The sequence below is a fragment of the Streptopelia decaocto genome (genome assembly GCF_964273445.1).
Source record: "Streptopelia decaocto genome assembly, chromosome: 1".
Taxonomy (NCBI): Eukaryota; Metazoa; Chordata; class Aves; order Columbiformes; family Columbidae; genus Streptopelia; species Streptopelia decaocto.
The window spans coordinates 65,646,594-65,671,587 of record NC_138663.1 but is presented as its reverse complement, the minus strand read 5'-3'; the positions used below and the strand labels follow the sequence as shown (position 1 = coordinate 65,671,587).

Below are 24,994 nucleotides of genomic sequence, written 5' to 3'. Positions count from 1 at the left end.
CACCTTTTTTCACCTGCACAGGCAGTACACTTTCAGATCATAATCCAGGTAACCCAAATTATAAGAAATTTGAGTGAGTAAGTAAGTAGCACAAATTCAGCAAACAACCAAAGCTGATGGATATAATTGGCTAAATACAGTTGTGCTTGGTGAGGGAAGTGAAATGTAACTGTGTCGATGCTACTAAAATATCCCTCTTATTGCCCTGTATACAGGAGAGCGGAGTATTCTGCCCTGCTGCAGTTTGCACTCTCAATACATCATACCATTATTTTTACAAGTGTGTTTATATCTTGCAAACAGACATTGCCCCAAGGCTGCACATAACAGTAGGGTTTTTAATAAAGCACATGAGCCCACTCTCTCTGCAGGTTTCTTGTCTGTCCCCTCTGCCACAGCTGCCATGTCGCTGTGGCTTTTCGTAGCTGCGTGCAGCTATGCTCTGCAGGACAAGCCGTGGCTCTCAGATCATCTCACGCTGCAGAAATTAATCCGTGTAGAACAATGTTAGAAGCAAAATCGGTGAGCCCTGACAGCCTTATTAAAAGGGGTTCAAGCCAGGAGTCTTTGTTGAAAGTAGTGCTGGCACCCTGTTCCTGTTGACTCAGAGATTATCTCACTCCTTATTCATTAGCAGGGCCAGGGGTGTCCTATTGACAAGATCTCCCTGGCCTGCTAACAAACAGCAGGTGCAGCCCCTGCCTGGGAACACGAAGATGAGTTGCTGGTATCATGACAAGGCTTCCCAGCTCTCCTGGCTGGTGCACTTCAGTGCCTGTAGCTTCAGCACCTCGTTTGATGGAGTGAAGGCACTAAGCTCAGTTAGTTCTTCCTCAGTCTTCTATAAGCTGCAGACTTTAGGGTTTTGTATGACTGTGGTTTTGAACATATGCCCAGAAACACCTAGAACAATATGGAGCAGTATTCTTGTGGAAGGGCATAGTGAGGGGTTCCTGGTATGTATTTATGAATTTAAGCTCTGTATTTTTGTAAAACATAAGAAAAATGTCAAATAATTTCTATGGGAACCGGATGACTCCAGTTTGGATGGCAATGAGGAACAAGGATTAAGTTCCGATTAGGTGAAGTATAATGAAATAAAGTAGTACTTGTTGAAGTCCTTTAATTTTAATTTTTTAGTCTATTGTATAGACTCTGGCTTGCATAATAAATGGAAGTCATTGCCTTTTCAAAACTACAGAAGACTATACCTTAACTATAGAAAAAATATAGAAAACTGTATCTTAACTTGCTGGCTAAGGCATGTCTGTATCCGGTTTCTACAGTAGAGATACATTCATCTTAGAGACAAACATCTTGGCATCATTTGAAACTATTCTCTTTAGAACATGTTTATTGCATACTTCAGTTACAATTAAATGCTTGTTGGCAAAACGAGCTAAAATTTCCGTTGCTGCTGCCTTAGTTGTGAACAGACACCTTTTATCAGAAAAATTAATTTTCCTTAAAGCAGGGAGTTGAAATACTTGACTGAAGCACTGCTGGATAATCAGTACAGTTGATGCATTCAATTTAATACTGTTTCATTTTTCACCCATATCATCATTATTTCCTATATTAATCAGACAGCTATCATCACCACCTCTCCTTCCCCTAATGTACTTGGTTTCTTTCTGCTTCAGCTGGGTGGTTGCTGGGTCATGGGACAGGAGTACTGGCAGGGAAGGTGTTCAGATTTCTTCCAATATGAAGCTGAACAAGATTGTAGCTTAGAGGCTGATCTTTGCTTTCACCACTGCTTGGATCTCAGGCTGTTCCTCACTGTCCCTGTTCTCTTATTTCAGATAATTCAGTCCCTCCTAGAACTTGATCAGAATCGCAGCAAGTTGAAGTTGTACATTGGACATCTGACAGCCCTCTGCCATGACCGTGACCCCCTGATTCTGCGTGGACTCACCCCGCCTGCTTCCTACCACCTGGATGATGACCGGGCAGCTTGGGAGAAAGAGCTGCAGAAGATGACCCAGGAGCAGGTGAGTTTGTGGTCTGAAGCTCTGAACAAGGGCCTGAACTGTTGATGTAAGTCTTGCTGATGTGCCACACCAAAATGTTGGGAAACCATTCTGTAAGTGGTGAAAACAGGTAGCAAAGTTCTGCTCTTCATCTGACAGAGGGATTCAATAATTTCTGGAATTATCGCCATTCAATATTTATTATGGAACTTTATCTGTTCTTTTAGTATTTGAGGCCATGCATCTACACACTCACAGGAAATCAAACTGCAAGATACCACTTTTCCCTTGTTTTACCCATTAACAAATTTTAGCTGCCCTTTATAACTTAATGTAGTCACAGGAATCTTAAATCTTTTTTTAATGACGCTAATTATTTATCTTTTAATTGGCACATTTTTATTAGTTACTTTGTGTAAATGTTACAGTATGTTCGGCCAATAATCTTTTTCTGCTTACCGCATTACCTGAATACCTAAATTGAGATTTGGACCCATTGTGCTAGATGCAATACACTCGTGCTTATGCAGACACGCGCAGAGTGATTTCAGAAGTCCACCAGTGTATTTCCAGGAACTCTGGAATACAGAATTGAAAGGGTTTAATAACAGCTTGTCTGATGAAGTCTCTACAGAGACTGTCAATCTAGCTATAATTCAACTGCTGAAATAATCTCCCTTCCTGCCAGCTCTGGTGTTGTCTTGCCTTCCTTAATCTCTTCACTGGCAGTTTTTATCTCTTGTTTTCATACTGTAATTTGTCATTCCCTACAACCCTTTTTTCTCATTCTTTCCTATTTCTCTTTTCAACTTGTTAATTTTACTCCTATATTAGAGACTTTTTTTGTTTGGTAAACTAATGTAAGGAACTTGTGTCGGAACTAAATGTGACTAATTTTGTCTTTTTGACTCCAACTTTGGATTATAATGCCAATTGTTTCACTAAATTATTCACATTCATCTGTCTATACCAAACTCTATCCAGTATGCACACAAACTAGTTTGAGGCCTATATAGTTAAAAGTGAATTTGTGGGTCAGTGAACACTATCTTGAGCTTATCCTGAACACTTCAGCCCTGTTTTTTTTTATTTTATTATGTTTAAGCTCATTTCCATGCACTTTGAACTCCAGGCTAGATTTTGATCCAAAAATTGGAGAGAGCAGCTCCGCAGTCAGATTACAGGAAGCCAACAGAAGCGTGTCTTAACATTTCAGAAAGAAGAGCAGACCTCTGGAGATAAATTTGCCTGTAACAGCACCTAGATGGTGCAGGACAGTTGATCTCTGTCTTGGTACCTGTCTTCATACATTTATTTCATTCAGCATATGATCTGTGCCTTACTCAGTATCTATGTTTGCTGCTATAGGCCTGACACATTCCTTTTCCCTGCTAGCCCCCCACACCCAGTTTTATTTACCTGTTGGGTTTTGTAATCCCTGATACAGGATTCAAAGTTTTTCAGTATGATATATATCACCCTCATATATTAAAGAGGCACGACTCCCACGTTATAGATCAAAGCACAAGGCATACCATTTTGAAGTGCCTTGTCTGTCAGGTTGGGATGAAGCACTGGATGACAAAACTTGCAGCACGTATGGGAGGCATCTCTGAAAACAAAAGTAAAGGCTGGATGTGGGCAGATTTTGGATATCCCTGAAATAAATTGTCTGGTCTGTTATAGCTGTGATGGTCGTTGAGTAGGATCAGTATCTGTGGAGTTAGGTGATATCTTCTATTTAGTCAAGAGAATGTAGGTAAAGAAAATAGAAAAGGTTTCCTTTTGCAAGTTCTTCTGAACAGACATCGTGAAACAGCATCGGCTTCTTCTAGTTCTGTATACTGGTTTAATAAAAGATAATATTTCTCATTCAAACTTTGCTAGTCCATTAGCAAAATTTATGAGTTGCACAGTAAAGAGAGCATTTAAGTATAAATTGTGAGAAAATAATTATCTAAGTTGCCCCAGAGAAGAGAAAAAATGTATTTTTCTATCGTCTTCCGTTATTTTCTTAATTCTGCATTGCTATCACCACAGTTGTTTAAAGTTACTACTCCATTTGTGATTCCCATGAGTAACTAACATCTGCTAAAATAAAATGTAACAGTCTCTTCTGCTTTCCCATACTCACTTAAACTGTATTTTACAAGCTTCAGTTGAAAAATACAAACTGATGATTTATTTCAATTTACAAAGGACATTTGTCATCTAAGTTGTGGAGCTTTTCTGTTTCATACTGCAGAATTTCGTTTGTGCTTCATTCATTCCCATGGGGGGATGGGAATCGCTTCTCCAGATTCACAGAAGCGCATCACAGAATACCCATTTTGCATCTTTGGAATTTTAATGAGTTTTGTAAATTACTTCAAATCCAGTGCATTAAATTCACTCCTGTCCCTTCTAATATGATCTTCTGTAGATAATGCTTCACAAGCCTCAGTGGGAAAAAATTAATCCTCCTGAATGTTAAGAAGTGCTAATATGATTAGGGAGGATACATTTAACTGAACACCAATAATATTTAAGAATGATGCCAATGAATCCCCTTCTCACCAATGAGATTATTGAGTTTGGTTTGGGTTTTTTTTTTTCATAAATAGTTGAGAATTCATTTTCATACTGCAGCTTTTGGAACTGTGATTTCCCACTGCAGTAACTATTATTGGCGAAGATTGGTCCTGCTGTCCTTCATCATAGCCCATATACTCTGTAGGTATCTCATACCTGCTGGGGAGGCTCAGATACAAATAGTAGGAGTTTTCTGTGGCTTCTTCTGGTAAATGAAATTAGTGCATGAAGCAGATGTAAGCTTTTCACTCTTCCAGCACATCTACAGTGACCCATAGAAACTAATGTACAAGCCATTGTCAAAAAAGCATCTGCCAGCATCAACGCCATCGTTCTAAAGGGAATTTGTTGCCACATAAATAGTTTTGTGGACTCTCAAAGTTTGATTGATAATCGGTACCTCTCATGTGTAATAGTTTCTTTATGCTACCATTAAGTTCAGCTATATACCTTGTGACTTCAATTGATTTTAGTCAAAATATGGGACCAAGATGCTATATCATTCTTTGTTGGGCTTCTCTTAAAGACACTTTGTAAAGCTGACTTACTATAGTAGAATTTCGGTCCATTTGTAATGAAGGCCTGAAGTATATGAGTATATACTTTATGAGTATATAGTATCTCAAAACCTAACTTAAACTAGTATACTAGACTAAGTTGTAGACAATAAAGAATCTGTGATGCTTGGAATCATGTCATTACATTATTTACATGGTGGAAAACATTCCTTTGAGTTAGTTCTGACCCAGTGTCCCCAAAGAAGTTAGCCAGTACTTTTTCTGGAACTGCCCTCCTTCAACCCATTCATGTCCTGTTCAGTTTCGCTTATGAAAAAATTCAAGTTAACAGAAGGAGAGAAAAATATTCCAAGTCTTGACACTGAGAAATAATTTTTCCATTCATTCATTATAAATAATTGCATTATCCAAGCAATTTCTGTTAAATACAGTGTTTTCTTTCACTTTGTCCTAAACATATCATTATGTTAATATTCTTGGGCCTTGCGGAACTACTACAACATTTCACGTTTCAAATGGTTGCCTTTAAGTGGGGGATTTTATTCCTATATGAAAGGAAATTACATTAAGAACATAATGATATGGTCCACATTTTTATTTATAGTTGGATTTTTGTGTTTCTCTTATCTTTACAAAAGGAAAGAATGGAGTAGAAATGCGAACCTCCTGAAAATCATCATTTAAATTTGTTGCTAGTGGTGTGCTGTGCTGTGGTTGGAAGGCTGCAGTGTGAAAAAGGGATGACCAAAGAGAGCAACCAGATATTAGCAGTAGGCAACAGTATTTGTTCCATTAGTGGCTTAAGCCCTATTATAAATGTCTCTTATCGCTTAAAATCCAGCTCTAGAATGTGCAGAACCTCCTATTATGGAAAGCTTATTTTTTTCAGTAAGTCCTATAGTCATTTTGAAAAAATATTTCTTCCCACAGAAGAGGACCTATCTGATCAAAATAATTTTCTTAACCCTAAGAGTAGGAGGCTCTTTACTCCCTGCCATCAGTGGCTCTTTCCAGCCATGTCCAACATGTCCTGGCTTCCTCCAGGCTGCTGGGGGTCCTGCCTTTTTCTGCTGGCCCCCAGGCACCATTTTTTCCCTGCACAATCAACCTGCTCCTCTTGCCTCAGAGGTGTTGACAGCAGCGTTTGCTTTGTGACCTAAGCATCAAGAGCAACCTCTAGGACCTGGGCAGATGCATTTCCCTGAGATACTGTCTCAGAGGACACCTGCTATGGAAGCTACTCTCACCCCCCTACTAATGTGGTGTTGCCCTTATGACTCCTTTGGGTGTGAAGATATAGAGGTGCTTCTGAAAAATCTTTATGGTCATAGAAGAACCTTTGTAGTGAAGGAAGGTTGTAGAAGGACAGGGAACTGCTTGAGAGAGTCCACTGCAGAGCCATGAAGATGATTAAGGGAGTGGAGCATCTCCCTTACGAGGAAAAGGCTGAGGGAGCTGGGGCTCTCTAGCTTGGAAAAGACTGAGGAGCAACCTCATTAATGTTTATAAATATGTAAAGGGTGAGTGTCACGAGGATGGAGCCGTGACAACCAATGATAAGACAAGAGACAATGGGTATAAATTGGAACACAGGAGGTTCCACTTAAATATGAGAAGAAACTTCTTCACAGTGAGGGTAACAGAGCACTGAACAGGCTGCCCAGGGAGGTTGTGGAGTCTCCTTCTATGAAGACATTCAAAGCCCGCCTGGACACATTCCTGTGTAACCTCATCCAGGTGTTCCTGCTCCGGCAGGGGGATTGGACTAAATGATCTTTCGAGGTCCCTTCCAATCCCTGACATTCTGTGATTCTGTGTCATTCTGTGATTCTGTCTTCCCTCTCCCTGTGTGCCAGCTTCAGCCAAAGGACAGACCATCTAGGGATTCCTACTTACTAATCCTCTCCCAAGAAATCAGGAATGTCTTTTCTGCTCAGCTGCTCAAAGCAGAGGAAGAAAAAACATGATAATGTCTCTTCACTGCATCAGTCACAACCTGCTGTATCAGCTAAATAGTTGTGGCTTGGTTCCAAGGAGCATAATTTATATTGCACGTAATTCACATTTCACTCTCAGCAAAGTTAATGTTAGGCTTTTTGGACGAAAGGACGCCAGACCGCATGTATGTAGCTTTCAAATTTCATTTTAAAATTGCATATATGCTTGCTGAATTTTGAAAGCTTTAAACCCATATTTTGTTTTGTTATATGAATGATATTGTAAGTGGGATAAACTTAGCTCTAAATTACAAATAGCTATTTTTATAAACATCCTGTGTACTTCTTTGTTCAGATTGTGCTTGTGTTCTTACTTCTGTACCATCTATGAGAAATTACTCAACTTAATTAGTTTCTGTAAAGAAATTATTCTGCCATGTTTTGTGTTTAGTCATTCTAAATTACTCTGTTACTTCAGAGTTTACCCATCTTTCTTTTCTGACTGCTCTCCCATTAGCTTGTTATCTTCCACACCCGATTTATGTAATTTATTTTTAATTTGTAATCTTATGGGAAAGCGTAATGTATTTTAAAGTTAAACAGCCCACTTCTGGTCTCTGTTAGAAATTAGAAGTATTAATTGCAACAATTTATATCCTTCTTTGTGTGCAAATGTTTAGCGGAGAAAGTAATGCATATAGGAACTCTCTAAAATTGTTAATTTTTATAGCATTTTAAACTTTTTGAGTGAGGATGAGGACTTGGGATGAGTGTCACAGTTCTTAAATACTGAATAAAATCACAAACATTACCTGTAAGTTGGCAATATGCATAATGCCATAACATTATCTATTTTTATTTGTGCATGGAATTGCTAATTTTAATTAAAATATATACTATCAATCAGTAGCATAAACTATTCTTAACTTGAAAAGAGATATAAAGGGAAAAACATTGCTTTCAAGACATGGTCAAGTGTTTTGTGTCTGTGCGTGTGATGTGTCTACTGTACTTTGGTCTCATTTCAAGCAGTTCCTACAAGCAGATGGTGAACCAGCCTCAGCTGTTACCATATTGGGGCATCTCACCTTCCTGTATGTTTTGCTATTAGTAACAAGTTCTGCTACTCCGTGCTTGCTCAGCCTCTGTGGGTGTCCTACCTGGATAAAATGAACCACATGCAGGAGAGTTGGGTCCTTTGTTGGCTTGTATGAACCAAAACATTCTATGGAAATTCCTGTCTTGGAATATCTGTCAAAAATTTCAGAGCCAACAGGATTCTCCATCACTTTGTAACCAACAAAATGAACTTGGTAAAGAGTAATAATTAAAGTGAAAAGAGTAGAAAGGGCTGCAGTTCTGATCCTGAAATAACTGGATGCATATAACTTTATAATTTCATTAGAGCACATCCCGCTTTGTCCTTTCTTCTCTATTTTGCCCTGCGCAAGTACAAAACCATAACTGACTTCCCAACTCTCTGTCCTAAAAATTAGGGTTTTTTTCCAAAACTCGTCACCTAGGACATACAAGAGAAGTTTTTCAGGTCTGCCTTGCAGACAGGCAACTTTCCCTGGGAATATGATCGTCAGGTCCTGCCCTGACTAAACAGGCAGGGTCCCTGGGGGAACACCCAAGCCTAAGTCATCAGCAGAGAAGCACAAGGACACGGTACAAGCCCAGCATGAAGGGTGCAGCACAGGGTAATTCTGGCATAAACTGATCTTGAAGGTAAGGTATTGCAACTGAAACTAGGGGAACCATCTAACTCTTTGTCACAGTCCCTTTAACATGCAGAATTGCGAGCTGTTGGGGATTGGGGCTGTGGGTTTTGCCTGCATTACGTATGCCCAGAGCAGTGGGGCCTGGCCCTAGCAGATAGCCCTGTGGTACAGGCAATAACTATTATTTGTTCTGCTTAGCTGTAGAATAACAACTTTCTGTATGCTAGAGCAGTGTTAATTTTCAGGCTATAACGTAGGATTTCCATGAACAGAAAATTGTCCTCTGACTGTGAAAGGATTGCTGCTGTTGCTGAGGATGGACAGATGACCTGCAAGTGCGGGATTTGCAGGAAAACTTCTCCAGTCAAATGCAAAATATAACTTGCAGGCATTTATTTCATTCCTTCTTCTCATTTATATAATTTATATATTTTTAAAATTCATTCATTATCAAGGAAATGATAGCATTCCTGCTATCCACAAAGCTCAGAGATGCTCAGGAATGCAGGATAAATCTCATGTGCAAAGTTATTTCAAATATATGATGCAAGAGCCCTCAAGAAAAACTTTTCAAGGTTTTTTTCTCAAAATTCATTGTAAAATCTATTTGAGTGTATTTATATATATTTAAGATGCATTTTAAAAGTTTATGTGATTTTTAAAAAGACAAGACAGAATATTTCATTTGAAATCTGACTTTATTTTTAAATGCATATGTTTTAAATATTTTGAAAAAGCTAACATAAAAACAAAATTTTCAGATAGAGCAAAAATATTTAAGAGTCTACATAATTTTTTTCATGTATTTATTTGTTTGTTTGTTTGTTTTAATTTGGCAGACTGAGATTTCCATATTTCTAACCCTTTCTTTTGGCCCTTTTAGAGCTCTATAGTTGAGAAATAAAAGTTTGTATGCAATTGGCTCTCACTGCTTCAAACATACATAATTACACTGGTGGGTCTGGGAAGATGCAAAACCCAGTGTATTTTAACTTGTTTTGAGAGAAAACTAAAGTTAAATCAGTTGAATTTCTTTTTGATGCTCATTTGTGTTACTTTAAGCTCTAAACGTATTTTTCAGACTAACTACAGGCCAGTCCAGAAACACCTAAACTTTGGAGAAACACAATTCCAGATCCTGCTACTGTAGCCCTATAGAAGTCCTGCAGTTAACTTTCTTTTTTGTGCTGCTGTACAAGCACCTCATACTCTGTATTCAGTTTTACTGTCCATAGCTTGTTTTTTCATCATCGTTTTTGCCTTTTTTCATCAGTGTTTTTGTGAAATTATGAACAAGAGGAAAATAACACTTCGCAGAGCAAACCTCCTCCATATAAATAAATTTTAAAGGATCTTAGCTTAGTATTGCCTTGTTTATGTTGTGGGAGAGCAAAGGCCACAAATGTTCTGCGGGTTTGCACCACAATTCACCCAATGCGCATATAAAACCATAGCATTCTGTTTCTTAACTCTGAAGTTATCTTCCCTCAATTAATTGTTAAATAAGTTCTGGAGTATCTCAGACCAGAGAAGAACAATGCAAGCTAAATTCATGGTGTATTGTTTGGGATTTTTTTCACTGATGGAGTTTAACTATAAATGGAAAAGTATTCCTGTCATGACTTCTTCTAACCCCAGGAAGGAAGGCAGCAGTGTCTGAACCTATTGCAGATTATCTGCAATCTTACATTCCCCTGAGATGCTGAAGGTCCTTTCTGTTCTTCTAGCCAAAGATAAATACTACGAAGCACTTCTGGGGTCCTTGCTCTCCTTTTCTTTCTCAGCTGTCTATTTTTACTTGTCAACAACTAGGCAAACGTATCTGGCCTTGCCTTCTCTTTTTTGGTCATTTTGATGAGGCAAGTGAACCTCATCGTATCCTCGGCTGAAAAGGCCGACAAAAAGGGCCTGTTGTTAACACCCCTTTATTTTCATAGAAAAATGGCAGGGGGAAGATAACACCCTTTCCATTTGCATTCTTAAGAAGAAAATCTATTAAACCAGGAGCAGAATTGGTAGTAATACTTACAGGAAACTTCCCTGAAGTCTGGACTGCCAGACATCAAGGTGAATCGAGTTATATAAACCGTGGAGAGCTGAATGTTCCCCATTAAGGAGCTTGTGTGAATGAGGAGTGACGTGTGCTGCTCGCAGCTGTTTCTGAAAGGAATGACGTAAACAGAGATGACATACATGGTATAGAAATGCTGCAACCAGCCACATAGTCAATTGAGATGTCTTTGTTTAAGTAGAAATCACATTATTAAGCCTACATGTTCTGAAGCTAGCAAGCTGAACACAAGGCTATCATTGCTACTTTTTACAAGACATTTCATCACAGACATCTGCCAGCCAGCTGTGTAGACTTTCTGTCTACGCTAATTTGTGAAGTATTGTTGCTGGCCTCCAGCATTCAGAGCCATCTCCTTTTGGGCTCTTGATGGTCAAAAACTTACTTCTTGGAAACATTTTCTTCATCTGGTTAAGTTGGTTGCCTTTGTTTGATTGCGTTTGATTTATTTTAGCTTTGGCATGGGCTTATTTTGTTGAGCTTAACTTGATTTTATAAGGAATTGTATAAATACATAAATGCTGACTAGTACAGCGAGAAACTGAGACATCACTGACTCTGCAGTACTGCCCTGCTGAAGACAACATCCTGCAGGACTCTCCCTTGTCCATCCACCTCCTTTCAGTTTTGAAGGTTAATCTCTTTGAGGTGCTTTTATATTTGATTATTTAATTGCTCTGACCTTTCCTGGATCCCCCTGAAGGATTTGCCTGACCTAGAGGAGGGATGCTGGCTGGGCAGGTGGAGGTGCAGGACCCACAGGGAGCCGGTCCCTCCTTTCCCTGCTAACACTGCCCTCTCCTGGTTCTCCCGTGGACCCAGAGCCGAGGCCCCTTGCAGGAGCCAGATAAAGGAGAATTACGTCGTTGGCTTCTTCTCCTGTTACTTACTGTCCCTCTTGACCTCCAAAGCCTCCCAGCCTTCTGATGGCTGGCACAGTGAAATCTTGGTGCTGGCCGGAGGAGCCAAGGAAGCCCTGCCTCAGAGCTCAATGCTCAAACCAGTCCTGTGAATTTACCAGCGGTTTGGAGGTTTGCAGACTGCTCTAACTGGGGCCACCTGAATCGCTGGGGTTTTACTAGGCTGAGCAATCTGAGAATCAGAGGTAGTCCCAGAAACCCAGGCTCCTGGCTTTTATTATAACATCCAGCACTGCTCCTAGCTGGCTGTGCTGACTCTTTCAATCCTGCTTGCTGACTGGACCTCTCCTAGGCTTATCCATCCATTGCAAGTTTCCAACTAATAACTCTGCCAGGCTGTTGGAACCAAGCTAATCGCCTATCCACAGCGTGCCATTTCTGAGCCATTATGGGTCACTGCTGAATTCCACCCCCCCCGTCCTCCCCTTCTCCCCCAAGAGCCCTTAGAGAGCCCGGAGTGCTCCCCTCCCTCTCGTTTTCCCCACTTCCCCGGCTCATGTCGCTCCGCGTAGCAGGATCAGGTTGCTCTTGCGTTGTGATTCTTGGCATGAGCCCCTCTCAGTGTCGTATAGCTGTTCTGTGAGTACGGCAGCCAGTAGGAACAAAGCTCATAAGAACACATTAAACTAACATTCAGCACGCAAAGCCCAAATAATTTACTATATGCTACCCTGCCTAGTAAAGGGAATTGCTGCAAGCTTACCCTTTTAATTTCCTTTCTCTCACTTTTGTCTATAGAAGTGTATACCACAACTTCCTTACAAAGCACTTATATTTGTTCTGTAGACATTCTTTGACTGTTTGTTTTTATGCAGTGTTTTTTGCAGTAACAATCTCCTGTGCTTTGCTTGATACCGTCACTAAACAGAGACATACTGTTGTATCTGATGAGCATTTTAATTGTAGAACTATAACCTTTCCCACTGCATTGTGCTCTTAGGATGGTAAAATGATCTCTGTTGTTCTGCTGTCTGACAGCTCTCTCTTTTTGAAACCTACAACAAGCAGTGTTACAGAAGTACAAAATATAGATCGAGAAATGTGTATACAGATGACTAGTTCTCCCTTCAGGGATGAAAAATTACAGTTTGACATTCTTTCCATGTCACATATTAATGCAATAGAGTTCCAATAAAAATATTAATCACTTTGGAATAATAAATGTTACGGGAATGACAGATAGTATTAGAAAAAAAATAAAAGAAGATTCAAAAATAGATAAGCTATTTGCCATAGCTGCTCAAAATGACAAAGAACTTTGGATGCAAAAGCTTGCAATAAGTTTCCGAATCCATATAAGCGTATGTACCTGCTACAAATATGCTTGTTTTATATTCGTAGGGAATATACTTTATTAGAAGAAAATTGTATCAGTGAAAAAATACGAGGTTTTTTGATATATAGTATATCAAAGAGCTATCTACTTGAAAGCTTATCCAATCTATCTATCATCCAGTCTAGTAAGAGATGCCACTTCTCCCTGTTCTGTAGGATCCTTAGACCATCATAAGTACAGTAATCCCTAAAATGCTTGCACAAATTACAGCCTTACTTGAGATCCTGCATATTTCACAGGCTAGCATGGACTTTATCAATTGCTGAACAGATAAACAGGTTACTGAAGGCAGATGTTTCCTGCTCTTCATTAAGAATCTGTGGGCCTCTAATTCTGGCAATGGCATTAGGCTTAGAGCTAAAAATTATGTTCACATATACTCCAGCATGTTGCATGGCGTGGTTTGTAACACCACTTGTTGGAAAAAAAAAACAGTTTATAGACTGTAGACAGAGATAATAAGATAAAGTTTTGAAGTTCCGTGTCTCACTCTGAGCCAGTTAAAGTAATCTGAACAATGAATGATCCAGCAGGAAATGCAGACTTAGAAACAAAACCCATGTACACTCCACCACAACTGTGTGTAGTCATCTTACGACTGTGTTAGGAAACGCAGTCTCTGAAAATTATTAATTCCACAGAAATATTAGTATTCTGGTTAATTCTGAGTGTATTATGTATAATTATGTAACATTTCTATTTATTTCATATAGGAAGTAATTTTGAAGTGAAGTCCTATGAAAAATCCCATTGTCCATAAATAGAAGTCAAACTATTTCAAATAATGTGTTAGCAAAATGCTGTACTGCTTCTGGAACACAGTTGCTTTTAGAAAAACATTCTACAGAGGAAGCTTTTCTGATGTTTTTCATCAAACAATTTATTCAGGAATAGTTAAGCCATTTTTCCCATGTGGACATGGCCTTAACTGGGACGTTCAAAAGCCTGGTCCGGTAGAGTGAAAAAATGAAATACAGAGGGGGGACATGATCCAGGTTTGTTAAGAACTTGTCAAGGGAAGATGCCGATCCTGAAATGCCCAGCTACCTCTGGTAGCTCCCTTTCTAAAACAGGTGGTTTAGCTTAGAGCTGAGCCTGCTGAGCAGGTCTCATTGTACATGTTCAGTAGCAGAGAATGACTGTGCCTGTGTGTGTTTCTTGCAGCTTCGTGAGGAGTTAGAAAAAGGCGAGAAGGAAAGCGCAGAGCTGCAGGAGTTTGCCAACGCCATCTTACAGCAGATAGCGGATCACTGCCCTGACATCCTGGAGCAAGTCGTCAATGCACTTGAGGAGTCATCATGACCTCGGCCACTAGCCCCAACCAGAGCAGCACACCAGTGGCCAAGCCCAGTCGGTCCAAGGAGCCATGAGAGAGTGGAGAGGAATGTGAAAAACAGAAAATGGAATAGAAACTTCTGGTGCACCTTTTACAAAGAAAACAAAACAGAAAAACTCTAAAAACTACATGCTCTCTAGGCTCTTCCAGTCTATGATTAATTAGTCATGTTGGTGTTCATCTTCTCATTGCCTTTCTACTTCAGAATCCGATTCCCTGCTGACTTTGTTGATGGTGACTTTTGGATACAGCTAACAAGAGCTCTTCCAAGTCTACTGAGCAAAGAAGAAGGGATCCACACAATATAAGCAGCTCTAGTTTTCTGTGAGGTTACAGAAGGATAGCCCTTGCCTTTCACTCATTTATTGTTTCTTTCTTCTTTCTTTTTTTTTTTTTTTCCATAAAAGCTGAAAGCCTGAATTTCATAGTGCTAAAACCAAATCTGAGTGTGCTCTGATTACGGCTCACAACTGGCCAGCATCAGCTAGCTAGCTCAGGTCTTGCTGCCTGTCTCAATGTTTCTTATGTTCTTAAATAACAAATAGAGGAAAGTTCCCCTATTTGTTCCTGTTAGTCACTTCATCTAGCAGCTGGGAAACAAGGTATGCATACCGGTACTTTCTGTTTGCTTAACTTTGATTTTTATTGTTCACTGATCTGACTCCAAAGTGCCAAGTGGGGCATTTTTTCAGGTAACTGTTTTCATCTGCTGATTTCTTGGTTATTTTAGCTGAGGTTTCTCATCATAGGTCTGTGTCTCCTAAGTTCTTATTTTATAGAGAGCTCTCTCCCTTCAAGCAGGTGTGGTCAACAGCTCAGCTCCCAGCTTTAATTTGGATACTTTGTCCATTGCAAATTTTTCAGGCCATAGCTTTGTGAACGCTGGCTGCCAACAGAATAGTACTAGGTATTTTGTAAATGAGAAAATTGCGCCATTTAGCTTAAAAGTGTAATTTTAAAGCTAAGTTAGGTAAATCAGTAACATCGTTCTCACTATAATTATAATTTAATTTATTTTGGTGTAGCTTAGGTCGACAAGGAATGAGTCTGAGTTCAGAGCTATAACCCATTCTTATAAAAAAGAGCATCTCCGCTGGAATTGGCACCCAGCTGAGTACACAGGTATAAAATCACAGCTTTAGTTAAATCAGTGCAATTCTTCTGTGTCTATGAGAGGCCTTAGTCTTGTTCCCATCCATCTGTGACACTCGTTAAAGCCCCTGCTGATAGGGAATATGACCTGAAATAGCAGGTCAGTTTGTCATTGTGGTAGAAAGCCAGAATCCTATTTTGTGAGTAGGACTTTCATGGTCATTCTTGGACTATGCATTAACAGAGAGACACATTTTTTCTGGCTACCAGTGGCTGTGTGTGTCTGGGGGCATCTGCAGGACAGAACCCTTTAACATGTCCCCATGTGCTCCTTAAAGGAGTTGTTCCCCTTTAGCTTTCAACACAGCAGTGGAAGAAATCTTGTTTTTTCTAGTCACTAGCTAATTATGAATCCTCTCAGTAAACCTCCCATTCAGAGCCTCCCATTTAATCACTAAACTGTTATGCTAAGGAAAATGTTCCAATATCTTTCAGGAAAACTGCATTTCATATGTCTTTCAAATCCACAGCACAGTTCCCCTGTAGGTCTTTGACACCTTGTTTTTATCTTAGCAAGTGACCGCTTGCTGCCAATAGTTAAGAGATCAGCCAAAGTTTGAGTAAGGGAAGATGTACCATGTCATCTTTTTTCAAACAAGCGCTGAAAATTGGGCAACACTGAAACCTTATATACCTGTGGACTCTGTTGTAATCTGATTTAAAATAAATCACATCCCATTTCATTCTACTGTAATGATTCAGCAGAAGGAACTGGATCCATAACCACGGTGTCCACTAGGAAGAAATATGTAAGTCTCCAAATAAGAGGCGATTCACACCTTTTCCGTGTTTGAACTGCCCGTGTCAAATTGGGAAACATAGCTTTAGTTCTCGCTGTAGTAGCAGCCTGTGTCTGAAGCCTTTTTTGTTGTGGATGAGGAGAGTAATGGGAACCTGAATGTTTGCAAGGGGGCATGCCGGAAGGCGTGTAGACGGTGACTGTACACACCACTGAGCTGTGTCTCATCCCAGAACCACCACCCTTTTGGTCCCATTATTTGAGTCAGCACGTTTCGATAGGAGCTGTTGTTTGGAAATCTTCCCCCTCTTGCTTTTTCTTCATCACCCCTAATTACTCACTCAAGGAATTTAACGCCGCCTGTAAAAGCATCAGAGCCATCAGCCTAACATCATCGCGCCACCGCTCCTGACTATCTCATTAACTTATATGGTCAAATCTCCAGCTGCCCTGGTTCCCTGCTGTAAAACAATCCTTCCTCTGTGAGAAGCTGTGGAATTTCCCTTATCGATGGTTCAAATGACTCCTGCTTGTAAACCTCTTACTGAGATGTTCCTTGATAGTGTTTCTGCTGCAGGCAGAGGCCGGGGGAGGGGATGGCAATGAGGGGTGGTCACTCGGGGCTGTTATTTCAGTTCCCTGGGTTGTCCACGCATTGCAGAGAGGCTCCAAGTTTCAGTGCCGGTTCTTTGCATCTTTAAGTCAGCTGCCAACCTGTGACTGCATTTCTAAAAGGTGCCCAAAGGCACTTTGCTGTCCTGACAAGCGTGTGCAAGATCCATGCGTCGGCAGCCAGGTGAATCTCGCTGTTTACATATCTCTCAGCCTCTTGCCTGGGAGGGTTTGTCAAGCCTGGCTAGTTTTCACACTGGCCATTTGGTCTTTTATCTCCCAGCCACACACCTGCTGTTCCTCCCATCTGGATTGTTGGGCCTTTGTGATTTTTCTCGTTAACCGCTGTTATCTCCTAAGTCTTCTAGGCTTCCCATCTTAAACATTGATCTCAGACCTCAGTAAAGTGCTTTCAGGGAGAGAGCAGATCTCATTTAGGAATAGACTTGATCCAACTTGATCTCTGTTGAACTATTTTGGGTAACTTATCTGATCCCGTGTCAACAGAGATCTTGTCACGGTGAATAGCTTGAGGAACTCTGTGATTTGGAAGGTGCTGCTCGCCACAATTTAATGCTCAACGTGACCAGTGAAAGCTTTTTCTTTTCACTCGTATGGAGTGCCGCACCACTGGCCTTAGGGCAAGAAGGGGATTTTGTTATCGTAATCCATCACAAAATTGCCTACCGGGCACATGGCAGAAGGGCCGTATGTGTACAGATACTGCAGTGCTCATCCTGTTGCCTAACCCACCACTGCTCTTTTAAAATCTCATACCCAGGTGCCAGCAGCCAGGGAGATGGAGGCAGTTTCCTAGCACAACCATCCTGCAACGCAGCAGCTCTGGGAAATTCAGGGGCCCTTCCCAGGCAACCTGGGGAAACTTGCTTGCTCTTCTCTTTTTGAATGAAGTTCGTTTGCTACGGGAGCTGTGAAAGTTTTAATTGCTTTAATTATTTTTTTTTTCTTTCAAGCATTTGTAGAGAAATTGAGAGATGTAAGGACTTGAGGAGCTCTCTGTAGAAAATTAAATTAGTCATTTTAGCTGGGTTTGGGCTAAAAAATAACTCAAGCCTGAAGCCTACATACAGTGTAAAAGCTGTCACCCCAACCACGTTTGTTCATTGTATCCACGACTCCAAATACGTATTTTCCTCTGAATCCAGCCTCATGTGAAACACTAAAAGGATGTTACAACACTAAAATTACAGGGTGAGGACATGAGCACTGTTTGCGATTGGAAGAAGAATTGCCTGGCATGGTCCCAAAGGAAGCTCTAAGCTTCTAGTGTTCTCTCTCATTTTGACTGCCTTTAACCAGTTTTCCCACTAGAAAATGCCAAACCCTCTTTGGGGTATCTGATTTTTGCCAAGTCCAGGGGACGGAAGGTGAAGTTCTGACGTGATGCACGGAACTGTGTGTGCCGTTTCTGGTTGCACGGCTGGAATATCCCTTCTCTGGCAAATTTTCTGGTACTTTGGGGCTCTCGATATTTTGCACAAGGGAGCATTAATGTCATAAATCTTGTAGACGTAACCCTGTTTTTTGAACCAAAGGGGCACTTATTTTCTTTTGCCCTGTAATTCCTACGCATTCTGCTGCTAATGCTCAATTTGTTGGGAAATTTCTACAAGCGGTAGAAGGTTGACAGGGTTGAGTCCCCACTCCTGTACTAATTGCCAATCATTGTCACTGAAGGGGTCTTCACAAAGGACATAAGAGAGTCACGCGCCAATACCATTTTAAAGCGAAAATTCCACTACGTAAGTAACGCGTATATTCTTCAAAGGACTCCGATGAAATGCAAAAGGGAAATAGTACAATCAAGGTGTCTGATGTTTAAAAGAAGCCTGTACTCAGCTCAACGCCCGCACTGGAAGAGGGAAGCGGAGAGGACGCGGAAGGCTGTGGATTAACTAACACTGCCCCAGCAAAGCCAACGGGGTAGGAGGGTCGGGCACGGGGCAGCGCGCCTGGCAAGGCCAACTCTGCCAACCCATCTTGTCAGTGTGGCGAGAAAAAGGAGTGTTGGGGGGCCAGGGGGCGTTTAAACAACATAATGGTTTTAATTGTTGGGTTTTTTTCCGCATAAATGGAAGGAACCTTTCACAACAGCAGATCCTTCTGAACAAAATGGCTGTGTCCACTGACTGTTTTTAAAAAAAAAAAAAAACTGTTTCAAAACTTTTTAGTGTCAAAGCATAAACACAGAAATCCTGACTTTTTTCCAGTGTGTGTGGTGAGTGCTGTAACCCTGTCATCAGTATCTCTCCTGACTTTTTCAGGGGTGTTTTTTTCCTGTTTTGTTTTCTGCTTGTCGATATTGTCTGTGTGGTCCTAAGGCTGGGGCAGTTACCAACAATGTGTGTCTGTTGTCAGATTAAAAAAGATAGTAGTAGAACTGAAAAAGATGTGTTTTAAAAAAATATATTAAAAAAATTTCATCAAAAGGAATTCAAGTGAAGAAGCAACAAAGCCATGACTCCTCCTCTCGGGATTGTACGGAAAAGGATTTGTGGGCTTATAATTATAAACAGTTGCCTTTCACAGGCTTTTGAGGTTCAAGGCAGCTTGGCCTCTTAAGAAATGTTACGAACCCTCTATAAATTCCTGCGTTGCCAGGCTTATACTGTACACATGTAATACAGAAATGGGCAGAATAGACCAGTATTTTGGAAATCAATACTTTCTGGTAAGGGATATCACCACCAGGTGTCCCTTGAGACAGGAAGAGCTCATGTAAATGGGCCAAATGCTTTGGCCGAATTTTCCCCATCTTCTCAGTCGCACCCATTGATACTGAGGACCCGTTTAAGTGTGGATCAGCTGGTGCAGGTAGGCGTGCATGGGGCCATTATCAAAGTTCTATTTCTTTGTGTCGGGTCTTGGTCACATAGCTGCGGCAGGTTATGGTACAGGAAAGGACCAGCAGCCACCTTCTGCTGCAGTTGCATCAAAGCCTTGCACTACTTAAAAGGAACAACATGAGGCTAAACCAGCACAAAACGTAAACAAAAAACCCATGCAAATCTTCACCTATGTGACTAGGTAAAGAATTTCATTAATGTATTTTTAATATCAAATTTATTGTATACCAGTTTTCCACATTTAGCATTTCGAATTTTGGGTCTTGAAAATCAAGTTAATCGGTTTTGCTTTTAAATAGGTGTTTCCACTTCAGGTTCTTAGTGCTTTGATGGGGCTTTTTTATTCGAAATATTGCTTTTCCTTTTGGAAACTGGCAAAAAAAAAATTGGTCTATCAGTCATGTGTACTCTTACTTGTTATAAAATGTCGTTATCTAAAAGCCAAATTTGCAGCCAAATTTTATAAGCGGACATTTTTCCTTTACCCCATCTTCCCAGCTCTCCGCATACGCAGCCAAGTCTGTGTCCTCCCTGCCTGCCCGGGGGGGCTGCATTTGGCCCTTACTGACATGCTGGTTACAGTATATCTGGGGAGGCTTTAGTGGCAGATGCCTTTATGCGTTCAGATGCTAAAAGAGGATTAATGAAATGGGACCATGAACAGGGGAATAATTTCTGTGCTAGCCTAACATGCTGCTCCAAGCCCGCTTAGACAGTATATTGCCGTTTCCCTCCAAGTCAGTAAATGAGGAGCCGCACACCGGGTTCACAAATCGTTTCTGGGGTTAAAACTTAAAAAAAAAGGTGGGATTGGGATGCTCCATCCACTCCTCATTTGCTTTGGAAGAGACGTGTTGCACTTTAGCGGAGGGGGAGACAGGCTTTGGGGGTGGGATCTAGCGTACTTGAATTCCTTTTTGAAATAACAGCAGCGGGAGACATTGATGTCTGTGATGCAAGTGCGCACGCTGCCTTCAACTTGTATGTGTTTTATTGCTGGAGTTATGTTACTGGCAGGATAATGAAATTGCAAAGAAAATGTGTTATATTCAACTTTGCCTTGATAATATAAACACTTTGTTCATTTTTTTTTCTTCTTTTTTTATTCACAGACTAAGTTCATCAGGAAATTATAAAATTATTTAAAAATTCTGTGCTGTGTCTTCATTTCGGGGAATGTTCCTGTGCTTTGCTGGGTGACCTCTCCTGCATGTCTGGGATTGGAGGGCAGGTAGGAGGGCTGAGCAGCTGTGCGGCCCTTACCCAAAACCAGGCTGGGGGTCCTATTTGTAGCCCACCTTCACCACTGGAACAACCCCCTGAGGGTCTCAGTGGCACCACATGCCTGGCAATGCTGGTGGGCACAGCTGGGGCTGCCTGCAAGGTGAAGGTGGGGGGCTGTCAATCACAGGAGTATCCCTGGACTGCACAGCTCAGGTAAGCGGAGGTTTAGCAACTGCGTTTACAGTCAGCTGGTTCCTTTGTCTTTCTCCTGACGGTTTTCCAAGGAAATGTGTCTTAAACATTGCTAACGAGTGACTGAATCCCAGATGTGCAGCCGGGGCTGAGCCCGTGTCGGGGTCAAGTCTCACGGAGTGACGCGCCTGGGAAGCCTTGCTGTGCAAAGGCTGGTGAGCCCGTCCTCTGGAGCACATTCCTGGTGAAACCCAGACGGGGGTCTTGTTCCTGTGGGAGCAGAGGAGAGTCTCAGCGCGGTGGTGTCAGATGTGCCGTGTCCCCCTGAAACGCTGGAGGACGCAGGCTCTACCTAGCGTCCGGTCTTCTGCCGCATTTTGAGGATGTGGGAAATTGCCTGAGTAATGTCACTATAAAATCTCATTTTTCTGGCTTTTTTAACTGTTCTAAAGAGAATAGCATTGCAACACTGGGTCCCACTGGTAGAACAATGTCCATGTTAAATACACTCCACTAGATTCTCTGCAGCCACCCCAAAGCCCTGGCAGATCAGACCTCCCCAAGTTGGATGCTTTCTAACCAATTTCTCTCTCAAATACTCTCCATTTCTTTCTCCTTTTGTCTGTCTATGCAGCCGATTTTTCTCTGAGCTTCCTTGCTGGCCTTGTCCCTTCTGCTTTCTGTAGATCCTGACTTGCTGTTTCCATATGAGTGACTTCATGTGTGACAGAAACAGACGTCCTGATGTCAGTGCCTGGATGTTCGTCTCCCTCTGCTAATTGGATTTCAATCACTTGGGCTTCAATCAGGCACGTAAAGCAGCGTGTGGAAAAAGGATACACGGGGATTAAGGGTCTCGGGAGCTTTGAAAGGAAGAGTCCATTGGCCTTTTGGTTCCCAGTCTGGTTTATGTTCGCTTCAGCGTCTTTTGGCTGAGAAGGGGATTCGTGATTCCCATCAGGCCGGGGTGTGCCTGGCTTGTGCAGCGCAGTCCAGATCAGCTGAATGAAACCACATGCCACATAAATTTAACCGATTACTGTGTCCGATGGATCTGAAAGCGGTACGAGGGCCATTTCTGGACGGCTTGTCCTTTCAAAAGAGGAGAGCAAGTGAAAGGCAAGAGTCGCAGCCACCGCCAGCGGGAGAGCACATCTGCAGGGAGGGCACATCTGCAGGGAGAGCCGAGCCGAGCTGCCGCAGCCCACGCCGGCTCTGGCTGCTCGGTGTGTTGCGCCGCCGCATCCCCCCAGGCTGACTCACATTTTGGATAGCCCATAACAACAACATTGTCCGCTCTACAAAGCAAAGATGCCAAATCCCTTTTGTGTGTTATCAGGTTACACTTCATGCGTTGTGCAGCAAAACGCAACGAGGCATCTGAATAAAATTGTCTGTGTTGACTGTTGTTACTGTGACACGGAGCAGGCAAGGCAGCACTGGAAACAGCAAATGGTCAGCACTGGGATCAAGCACATGCAAGTTTAAAACGTTTTTCGTTTGCGTATATTGCAAAGATAGGTTCATAGAGATGTCTGGAGCCCCTGTGTTACCCAAGCTCCTGATTAAACACGGGCCCTCTGCAGTCTTCTAGCCAGGATGACTTCAGAAAACCTACTTTTCTAAATTGCACTGGTCAGGGAAACTGCTGAAACCACATCAGCGATCCACGGGGAAGAGCAACATGTTTAGGATCTCCTGTTTCCATCAGAATCTGCTGTACTTGTGCTGCACAGGTGCATTCTGCTCATGTGGATTGATGCGGTACGGACGCATCAGCTGTAGTGCCTGGGATTACCCGTAACCTTATTTACAAACTGACTGCCCACACTAATGAGGCGATTTGCATATGGCTAGTGACCTTTAGACTGGGACTTTGAGGTATCAAGTAGCCACTCTTCTCGCTGGGCTTCAGGATGTTTAGAAATCTTGAGCAAATGGCCAAAGTCCTCTTTTTAAACCGTCTTTAGAAACCTCCAAACTCAAGGAAGAGCATATGCCCCGGAAAAGTAAATATATTGCAGCTGTATATAATAAAATTAATTGCAAATTATTTTTTCGCTTATCAAGCAAACAGAGCCATATACCTTGTGTTGGTAGACTATTTCTGAATATACTGATAAAGTATTATAAAGCCTAGTGGAATGATTGGGACCAGCTCAAGTGCAGCAGTGGGGTTACAGCCAGTGATTCTCTGGATGTGGGCTCTGAATTCAAATGTTTTAAAGTATGTGAACAGTAGCTTTTCCCAAAAGGTTGCAGTTGTGAACATTAAAACTGGTCTAGATGAATCGCTGAGGAGTTAAATATTTAGGCCCAGGTTCTGCAGCCCGTTTGTGTGAAGGTGTCATTTACTTCAGTGGGAATTCAGCTCCAGGAATGTGTAGGGACTCAAACCTCGTGACAAGGGAAGTGAAAAAACATCCTGTTTCTTTATGTATCGGGGAAAAAGGATGGGTCGCTGCTGTAGCTCAAAACCTCTCCTAGAAGGATTTTTGTGCAGCTCGAGCAAACCCTTCATTTCCTGTGAGGGCACACCATTTTGGGGAACCACAAGTCTTGGAATGCGTATGAACACTCTTAAACTCTCTTCTGTAATGCATAGAAACTGTTTTTAGCTTTAAACAGTATATTATCTTGTAGCCTAATGTATTTTAGTGTACATGTGCATCTATCTCTATAGGTCTGTGCTCATCTGTGTGATTATATACATACATATATATATATATAGGCAGCTGCTCACTGAAAACCATGTTTCAAGAATACTAAGCTTGCAATGCCAAAGCTCTGGAAATGAGAAAATCGTCATGACTTCATGCCTAAATAGGTCCATGATGCAATTTTCAGTTATGTGTTTATGTAACTATTTTTTTGCTGGACTTTTCCTTCATTAAGTGTGCAGGATGAATTGATTTGTTCAAATTACGTAAACCCTGGCATTGCTGTCATCTGTGCTTCTTCCGAGCCCACCAGTTCTCTGTTGCAAACCTCTTGTTGCTTTGATTCTCTAAATTTAGAGGAATTGCCTCAAAGTCCTCCCGTATTTTTCAAGAGACAGAGGTTCATATCTGCTCTAACATGACTCTAAAGTGAACCAAATCCTGACATTTGGGAAGAACCAGACTTCAAATTTCGCAGCCCACAAGTGCCTGGAGCAGGGGATTGGGTCAAGCACAGCATACGTATACATCATCCACATCCAGAGCTAAACTGGGTTAATCTCTTCTATCTATACATGTGTTTCGTAGTTTAGTTGACGAGAAAAATCTTGTTATTCCAGGGTTATGTGCATCAAGCCCCTATTTGAGTACCTGGCTCAGTTTAGTTTTGCACATGTGAAAATGCAACCTAGTTCACTTTAACCACACACCTGCACTTGCCCCAAGCCTTCAGTTTGTTTCTGTGATCATTCCCATCTCCTGGCAGAGGTGTCTGACCCTTCTCTGCAAAACATCTGCCAAGGGTGCTTAATGCCGCAAAGCAGCTTCTTCGACGCGGCTTCAAACTTTAATTGCCCCCACTCATTTCCAATGGGTTTGATAATTGGAATCTTCATTAGCAAAGAAGACTCCTGTTTCTTCAGACACGTGGTTGGACATTAACTATGATCAGACACCATCTGCAGCAAAGATTGTCTGAGGCTTGTCAGAGAGTCAAACACTCAGAGAGAGATACAGTTTGATATTTAAAATGGAGATAGTGACGTGCTTCCTCTGTTCTCCCGTATCATCTACAAAACATATAGACTTCCCCAGCCCAGGTCATTCTGGCAGCACCACGTGTCTCCCACAAAGTCCTGTATAAAAGATTTGAGGCTCTACC

At 41.5% G+C, this 24,994-nt stretch overlaps 1 protein-coding gene across 8 annotated transcripts in view; it reads left to right on the top strand.

The window, feature by feature from the left end:
• ERC1 (ELKS/RAB6-interacting/CAST family member 1) overlaps positions 1-20,908 on the top strand; it is a 289,471-nt gene extending 268,563 nt beyond the window's left edge. For 7 of the 8 annotated variants that reach the window (XM_082042960.1, XM_082042957.1, XM_082042956.1 and 4 more), the window contains 2 exons: positions 1,806-1,994; positions 14,215-20,908. In XM_082042960.1, coding sequence (XP_081899086.1) covers positions 1,806-1,994; positions 14,215-14,352 — 327 coding nt within the window. In that variant the 3' untranslated portion in view covers positions 14,353-20,908. The remainder of the gene's footprint in view (positions 1-1,805; positions 1,995-14,214) is intronic. The other variant, XM_082042959.1, reaches the window with a different exon arrangement.
• Positions 20,909-24,994: the final 4,086 nt, after the last annotated feature.